This window comes from Apus apus, chromosome Z (genome assembly GCF_020740795.1).
Source record: "Apus apus isolate bApuApu2 chromosome Z, bApuApu2.pri.cur, whole genome shotgun sequence".
In the NCBI taxonomy this organism is placed as follows: Eukaryota; Metazoa; Chordata; class Aves; order Apodiformes; family Apodidae; genus Apus; species Apus apus.
In genome coordinates, this window is record NC_067312.1 from 3860551 (window position 1) to 3869365 (window position 8815).

General features: G+C 48.1%; 1 protein-coding gene across 1 annotated transcript; it reads left to right on the forward strand.

The window, feature by feature from the left end:
• The first annotated feature begins 584 nt into the window (after positions 1-584).
• ATP5F1A (ATP synthase F1 subunit alpha) lies at positions 585-7989 on the forward strand. The gene is made up of 12 exons (XM_051642873.1): positions 585-750; positions 1694-1772; positions 2865-3034; positions 3793-3966; positions 4047-4213; positions 4356-4504; positions 5366-5517; positions 5645-5869; positions 5973-6080; positions 6637-6781; positions 6983-7133; positions 7786-7989. Exons 1-12 carry the CDS (start codon positions 691-693, stop codon positions 7865-7867), a joined length of 1662 nt encoding a protein of 553 aa, XP_051498833.1. The 5' UTR covers positions 585-690; the 3' UTR covers positions 7868-7989.
• Positions 7990-8815: the final 826 nt, after the last annotated feature.

The window sequence follows — 8815 nt, forward strand, 5'->3', positions numbered from 1 at the left end:
GGTGTCCCCCCACACCCCTCACCCCAGCAGACCCCAGGGTGTCCCACCCCAGGCTGCCCCACACCCCAGCAGACCCCAGGGTGTCCCCCCACACACACCCCAGGGTGTCCCCCCCACACCCCTCACCCCAGCAGACCCCAGGGTGTCCCCCCACACACACCCCAGGGTGTCCCCCCCACACCCCTCACCCCAGCAGACCCCAGGGTGTCCCCCCCACCCCCCAGGCCGCCTCACCCCCCGCACCCCTCACCCCACAGACTCCCGCCTCACCCCCACCCCCTCCTCACGCCCCCAACCCCGCCTCGCCGCCATCTCCCGCCCCATCCCGCCCCCGGGCGGCCCCGTCGAGGCCGCCCACCGCCGCGGGGTCTCCCCCCCCCCCCCCAACGCCCCATTTTGCGGCGCTTTCCCCCGCTCCCTTTACTCCCCACCGCCCCCCCCGGACGCCCCCTCCACGTTCCCCCGCCGCCCCGGGGGAGTCGCGGCCCCTCGCGGCTCCCGTAGCGCCCCCCCCCCCCCCCCCCCGCGCCCCGCCCCGCCCCGCCGTGGGCGCGGCCTGCCCGCCAAAAGGGGCGGCGCGCGCCGCCGCCATTTCGTGGCCAGACCGCGGGGCCGGGCAGCCGCTCCGTCGCCTTCCCCCGCTTCGCTCTGCCCGCAGCTGCCGCCGCCGCCGCCCTCCTCACCCTCACCATGCTCTCCGCCCGCCTGGCTGCCGCCCTCGCCCGCTCCCTGCCGCGGCGGGCAGGCCTGGTGAGCGCGCTGTCTCCGTTTCGCGCGCGGGGCCGGCGCCGCCATCTTGGGGCCGCGGTGACATGGCGGGGCCTCCCGCTGGCCGGGGGTCGCGGGGTGGGGGTTGGGGGGGGGTGGGTGACGGGCCCGAGGCGGCCCGAGCAGCGGGGACGGCCTCGACCGGGAGGCGGGGGGGAGGGGGGGCAGCGGGGCGGCCTGTCCTCCCGCGGGGTGCGGGCCGGCCCGGCTCAGTGCCTGGAATTGGCTCGATCCCGGCTAGAGCCAGGGATCTGAGCAGCCGGGCTTTGCCAGGCGGCTGGTTTTGTGCTGTTGTGGTTGTGCCTTGTGTGGGGGGTGAAAGCGGGGGTGGCCAGAATCTGTGGGGACCCTTTCCTGGTTGGTGTCCCCTGTGAAGGTGAACGGAGGAGAGGCCTGCCCGGGCTTTCAGAGGGGCGGCGTCACGGCTGTGCAGGACGGCACTGTTCGCGCATTTATCTTAGTTCCTGCTCCTGTATGTGTTTCAGAAATTCTGTAGGTATATTCTTTTCCCTCAGAAGAGCCAATCCTTGGAAGACGCAGCTTGTTTTCGGCCTTACAGAGAGCCACGAAGAATGCACTGGTTACTTTGTGTCTGAAGCTTTTGGTGTTGAGCGCAAAGGGGGGGAAAAAAAGAGGAGGTGTTGATTTGGGATCTGCTGCAGTGCTGTCGTGGTGACATCAGTGCAATGCAGGAGAATGCAGAGAGTGACTTAGAGCAGTCTCCTTTGCCATCTGCCCTTGCTTAGTAGTACTGGACTTGGTTCCATAACTGCAGTTCGTGAATGCAGTGCTGTGGAGCTCAGTTCAAAGCTGAGTTACATTGAATTTGTAAGCTAATGATAAAAATTTTCAGTGCGTTATCTCTTAGCATTTTCTTGAATGATTGAGGACTTCTCACCGTTACTGAAGCAATTGCTTATTTTAGATTTCCAGAAACACCCTGGGTGCAGCATTTGTTGCTACAAGAAACATCCATGCCTCCAAAACACACCTTCAGAAAACTGGTGAGTCTGAGAAAGGTCTTAATAAAAGAGTGTGGTTTAAGAACTTGCTGTATGAGAAAAAGGAAGATTTTAATATGGAGTGTGAAGGGTATCTGTGCTTCAGTAGATAAAATACCTGAGGACATTTATGTACTGACAGTATTTAACAGTGAGCTATCGGTTACACAGTCATTTCCAGAAGATTTTACTTAATAACTGTTCAAGTTATGGCCAACCCGGAGGAGTGGTGACATGTCAGGCTTATACAGCTTACCTGTTTCACAAGGATCAATTCTCCTGTAGAATCATCTGGAAAAATGCTTCAAATTCCAGTTTCCTCCCTTGTGTGTAAGTGTGAAGGAACAGATGACTTTCCCAGGCCTGCCTGTGTTTGACCTTGAGTCCTTGAGCATATCGTTTTTGCTGCCAGCATCTTGCTGGCCAGAGAAGGCAGCGGTGCTGGCGAGCTCTATTTTTGGTACTGTCTCGTGTACAATTTTTGAAGTGGTTTAGGTTGGTTAAAGGTATTAGGAAATAACAGTTTCACAGTATTATTTCACTATTCCCTACCTGAGGAAAGTTTTTGGAGGTGCATTGCTAAACACATTTGAGGAGTACAGCTTCATTTATTGAATGTATTCAGTATTGAATGTATATATTCAGTATTGAATGTATTGAATGTATTCAGTTCCTTTAAATATATTTGGATCTTGCATTGTAGATCAGTTGACAGGGTGTTTTGATGTCTCAAGTCTTAAGTAAATGCTCTGCAAGCAGAACTAGCATATTGTTTTTTCTGAACTAAGGCTAATTATTTAATTGCTTTCCAGGGGGAAAGTGGGCTAATAGTGGAGGACGTAATGGAAGGAATTGACAAGTAAACAGCCATCAGTGTTTTGATCCTGGCTCATAATGATTAGTAGAAGCTACTTTTATTGGCTGTGAATACAGAAGCTGTTAGTTATTGCATGCATCCTGTGTAAGGCAGTGTTGCTTGCCTTAGCTTGTGGCATACCTGCAAAAGGGTACCTTGGCTTGTGAATTCATTACAAGCTTACTGATTCCATACTGCACCTCAATGTGCTAAACCTGGTTTGAAATGCCTCTTTCCAGGCACTGCTGAGGTATCCTCTATTCTTGAGGAACGTATTTTGGGAGCTGACACCTCTGCTGAACTAGAGGAGACTGGCCGTGTGCTCTCAATTGGTGATGGTATTGCTCGTGTGTATGGCCTGAGGAATGTCCAGGCAGAAGAAATGGTTGAATTCTCTTCTGGACTGAAGGTAAGCTTTCAGTGAAGCAGTGTCTTCAACCTAGAAATGTAATTTTTTTTTTAAGGACAACCTGAAGCTGCACTTGGAGTTACCCATATAGACCCTTCAGAGTAATAATTCTACAAAAAAACCCAAACATTATTGGAATTTTTACAGCTTGGATTTCAGTATCTGGGTCTTGGCCAATATTTGAGCTTATTTGTCTTCATCTAGGAAGTATTAAGACTAATGTGTCACTGGATTTTGTTTTATTTGCTTTCAGGCTAGTGTTTCTGTTACACTGTTGAGTAATAGCCTCTTGACTCTAGCACAGTGTGTAGTTTCTGACATTCTACAGTCCTAGAGTTAAAAAGCTGTCTTGACTATTCCCAGAGTCCTGCAACATCTTTTTCAGTGATTTTAATGACCTAGCTTGCCTTGGGCAGAGAGGGAGCTGTTGTTTTTCCCTTCTCCTAATTCCTAGGGGTGAGAGACATTTGGACTGTGGTTATCCTTTCTGTTCTTTTTAGAAAGTTGGCTGAAATGTTAAGTCTGCTGCGAGTGCAGTTACGTAGTAAGCTCAAGGCTTAGGGTTATTCTTTAACCAGGATGGAACAACATACATGGGTTGTACATAAAAGCAGAGTACAGGCTATTGTTACAAGTAAGATTGAGATAAGACAATGTTGGATGCTCTACACGGTAGAATAATCATACCAGTATTGAACTGTCAAAATTTTGTAACTGTTGGTTTGAGTTTTCTCAGCATAATGTGGTCTGTGTCCTAGGGCATGTCCTTGAATTTGGAGCCCGACAATGTTGGTGTTGTCGTGTTTGGCAATGACAGACTGATCAAGGAAGGGGATGTTGTGAAGAGGACTGGTGCCATTGTGGATGTTCCCGTTGGGGAGGAGCTGCTGGGCCGCGTTGTAGATGCCCTGGGCAATCCAATTGATGGGAAGGTAAGTGTACCTTCATGTTTACTACCTCTGCCTGTATCCGTGTGATGCAGACTACAACAGGTTGTATCCTCTTTTCTAAGGGCCCTATTACGTCTAAGACACGTAGAAGAGTTGGCTTGAAGGCCCCTGGGATCATTCCCAGAATCTCTGTACGTGAGCCTATGCAGACTGGTATTAAGGCTGTGGACAGCTTGGTGCCAATTGGTCGTGGCCAGCGCGAGCTGATCATTGGTGACAGGCAGACTGGGTAAGTTCCATGCCCAAGCTAAAAGTGTTTCCTAAAACAGGCTCAAGTACAGTGTGCTCTGCTGTACAAAGCTGAACACAGAGCTGCCTAGAGGTTGGGAGAGCCATCAGCAGCTTAACTTAACAATCTCCGTGTTACACAGGAAAACTTCAATTGCAATTGACACAATCATCAACCAGAAAAGATTCAATGATGGAACAGATGAGAAAAAGAAGCTGTACTGTATCTATGTTGCCATTGGCCAGAAGAGATCTACTGTTGCTCAACTGGTGAAGAGGCTTACTGATGCAGGTACAGATACTTGAAGATGACTGAGCCTGGCAACTAGTGACATCCTGTTCACACTATAATGCTGAACATTGCTGTGACCTCTAATTTCTTGTTAAACGAGTGAACTACTTTTGTGAACAAAAAATCTTTCTGTGTATCCATGCAAAAAGGACTGTTTTGCTTGCTACATCACATTAGAAGATGCTGTGAGGCCCCTAGACTGCTGAATTGCTTCTGTAAAAGTCGGCCCCTTTCTTCTGCTGCAGAATTGAGAGCTTCCTGTAGGCAGTCAGGCAGGCCTGATGACAAGCTGTGGCCTACAAGTATTTATGGACTTGGCATTTGTTTCATGTGTGCAAGTCGGTGTGAAGGGCAGTTAGAAATTTAGTGCCCAAATGTAAGGGATTCAGTAGTAGCATCTTTTCAGAAATGGTGATCCTTCCCCCTCCATAGACACCCCCCAGTGTAATGGCAATAATTTAGTTGGAACTATGAAACAAAGGGTAGTATTGCCTTGCAGCAATGAGGAAGACATGGACTCAGACTGAGTTACATCTAGAACCAAAATGTTCCTTAGTGGAAGTTTAAATGTTATTTTAAATGGGAAAAACGTTCAAATTTTAGACAGAATCACAGAACCATTCTATTTGGAAAAGACCTTTAAGATCAAGTCCAGCTGTAACCTAACTCTACCAGCCATCAACCTAACTTAGGTTAGTTGAGCTAGTGATAGTATAGTATGGTGGTCTTTTGTGTGACGCTGTAGTGATGCTGCCTGGGCTTGCTTCAACAATTAGTATTTCACATGCCTATTGGATTTGCTGCTTGCAGGCATGATGAGGTTATGTGCTTACAGTGTTGTGTGTTTCCCATTCTTTCCAGATGCCATGAAATACACTATTGTGGTGTCTGCTACAGCATCTGATGCTGCACCCCTTCAGTATCTGGCTCCCTATTCAGGCTGCTCCATGGGGGAATACTTCAGAGACAATGGAAAACACGCATTAATCATCTATGATGACTTATCCAAACAGGTCAGGAAACATTGTTTATAGGCCTCATAGTCTAGCATTGGTACTTGCAGCTGTAAGATCACCTCAAGTTTAGAAATTCAAAACTTAGGAGCTACTAAAGTCTGAGAGGTTTCTTTATACCACACAGGCTGTTGCCTATCGTCAGATGTCTCTGCTGCTGCGTCGTCCACCTGGTCGTGAAGCCTACCCAGGTGATGTCTTCTACCTGCACTCTCGCCTGCTGGAGAGAGCAGCCAAAATGAATGATTCCTTTGGAGGTGGCTCTCTGACCGCCTTGCCTGTCATTGAAACTCAGGCTGGTGATGTGTCTGCTTACATTCCAACCAACGTCATCTCCATCACTGATGGACAGGTAGGACTTGCTCACCTGCCAGTACTTCTGTGTAACCTACTGACAGGTCTCTGAGGAGACTTCGGGCTTATGACCAAGAAAATAAAACACTTTTCTCCTACAGATTTTCTTGGAAACTGAGTTGTTCTACAAAGGTATCCGTCCAGCCATCAACGTTGGTCTGTCTGTATCCCGTGTAGGTTCTGCTGCTCAGACCAGGGCTATGAAGCAGGTAAGCATGAAGCTGCTACTCCTTCTCTTACTAGCAATGTGGAGTGTGTAGGTTTTCCATCCCATTTCACTCTCAAGAGCTGTGAATGGAGAGGGGGAAAAAACCCTTGGATTTCTTAGCGTTATGAAATTATAAAAGAACAGACTTGGGAATGTCTTTAATCTGTGAATCTCATTTTTCCATTGCCTGTGGAGAAAGAAAATAGTATCTGTACAAATAGGCAGAACTGTTAAATTTCAGTATGCTGAACTGAGTACTGATCTAACTAGAAATAGAGGATGCTCTCTTAACCTCATGCCTTTAATCCAGATAGGGAATTAGGTTTAATATCCAATGGTTTAAAACCATTTTAGGGAGGAGTAGCATGCTTGTGTTAAAAGGCCAAGCAGACAGTGTGATATCCAGAAATTCATATAATCATCTGCCATAATCTTGAGATTGACTTGCCTGGTATGCAAGGCAAAGCTGACTTGTGACAACTGTTAGCTGAAAATAACCTACAAACTATCAGATACATTTAAGAGGTGGTCAAACTCGGTCTGACCTTGTGTTATAGGTGGCAGGTACCATGAAGCTGGAGTTGGCTCAGTATCGTGAAGTAGCTGCCTTTGCCCAGTTTGGCTCTGATCTGGATGCTGCCACACAACAGCTGCTGAACCGTGGTGTACGGCTGACAGAGCTGCTCAAACAAGGACAGTATGGTGAGTGTTTTGGATGTAACAAGCCTGCATTTCCCCCTGTGAGGCTGGTCTTGGTTGGCAGTGTTTACTGTGGATGTAGTAACTGTAGATTTATTGGAACCATGTTGTTTATGTCCAGTTGATCTTCAAAGAAGGACTGTCTATTACTGATGTCTCCCAATGTAAGAGTTAGGAATGGCATGAATGCTTTCTGTTTTGCAGTTCCCATGGCTATTGAGGAACAGGTTGCAGTCATATATGCTGGTGTAAGAGGTCACTTGGACAAGCTGGAGCCCAGCAAAATCACTAAATTCGAGAGTGCTTTCCTAGCACATGTACTGAGCCAGCACCAGGCCCTCCTCTCCACAATCAGGTATGATTTTTCTTACTTCATTTCGAGGGTTATTTACTTGATTGCTGGAGTGCACATCATAGTCACTGAACTCTTAAATTTAGTGTATTGTAGAACATCAGGCCTCAAGCTGCCTGTACCAGAACTGGATGTTGAATCAGCCTTCCAGCTGTCATTCTGCTGCTGTCCAAAGGACAGCTTCACACATCCAGTTTTGACTTAAAACATCCAGCTGATGCTTAGAAAGAACCTACTTGCATACCTCTCCTCAAATGAGATACTTAAATCACTGAATCAGGTCCCCATACTGCGGACCAAGTGCTGCTCATTGCCTTCCTGCTGCTGGGGATTGAGTATTTCCATAGTCCTGTCCTGTGAACTGGTCCTAGCTTGTTGTGTCATGAGGCAGCTGTGTTCCTTCCATCTCTGAGGCATAGCCTTGTAGAACTACTTACAGCTGTTCTGAAAAGTATTTGCTGACAAACCTTAGTTCTTAAACTGGACTTTTTAAGGAAAAGGGGTGTTAACATTAGTTTCTGTCATGTACCTTCCTGCCTCATCTTGCTAATTTTGTTAAAAATGAAATTGTTCATGGTAAAGTGCCTTTGCCGTAGGCAGATATTGGCCACATACCTATTCCTGTGTCAGAAGTTTAACTCAGCTCTTCCAACAGGACTGAAGGGAAGATCTCCGACCAGACTGAAGCTAAGTTGAAGGAAATAGTCACGAACTTCCTGTCTACTTTTGAGGCATAAACTCTTTAAAACAGTAGAGACAGACCAGGCATTTGTGGTCCCATGCTCCAGCTCCATCAGAGACTTTAATGTGCAACTTGGATGTACAGATGTCAGTGAGAATAAAAGTTTCTGTGTAAAAAGGCTGGTATGTCCTGTTCTGAATTATTGGTACTTGGGCAACACATGCTTTAAAAACCACAGAGTTAAACTCCCCTGGACACTCACTTGCTAAAGGAACTCTGAAAAATCAGGGGGCGTCTTCACTGTTGGGTGGATTAAACTCGCTTGGGTAATGTGGAGGTAGCAGCTGGAGGTGGTGGCTCAGACTGCAGTTCCTATCGTGACAGCTGAGGGTGGCTCATGCAGTTTCTTACCCTGTTCACGAGGTGTCACCAGCCGCTGCCATCACAGGCTTCTGGCTGTCAGGCTGCTTCTGCGACTTCCCCCCCCACCAAATTTGGAGGGTTTTTTTTTTTAAATGAACCCGAGGGCTCACACGTGGTGCTTTCCTCTCACAGAGGAACGGCTGCTGTGGGGACGGTGTTTTAGGGTGGAGGTTAGAATACCACCCTCACCATGCCCACAAATTGCTACTGAGACCAATGTTTAGTTTAGGAATTGACTGGTTTATTAAGGGTTACACAAAGGGATGAGGTTTAGGAAAAATGTAAAAATGGTAAATGGCTGTCAGGGATATATGCAAAAGTACTGTTCTCTTCAGGGAAGTAATGCAAAAGTACTGTGCCCTTAAGATGCCTTCTCTGAGAGAGGGCTGTGGATCAAAGGAGAGGGAGGGAAGAGGGCAAGGTCCTCATTAAAGTCCTTATAGAGGTCGTGATGTGTGCAAGAACAAGGAGAGGGGGTTGTATGGAATCATGACCCTCCCATGCCAAGGCAGTTCCCCTCTGGCACCGGCTTGTGTGGGGGTGCAGCCCCCCGTGCAGTCCCTGGCAGCAGCAGCTGTGG

Coding starts and splice junctions, on each gene's coding strand:
- ATP5F1A (XM_051642873.1), top strand. CDS start 691: ATGCTCTCCGCCCGCCTGGCTGCCGCCCTCGCCCGCTCCCTGCCGCGG. Junction 5,518..5,644: donor ATGATGACTTATCCAAACAG/GTCAGGAAACAT, acceptor TATACCACACAG/GCTGTTGCCTATCGTCAGAT. Junction 5,870..5,972: donor TCTCCATCACTGATGGACAG/GTAGGACTTGCT, acceptor TTTCTCCTACAG/ATTTTCTTGGAAACTGAGTT.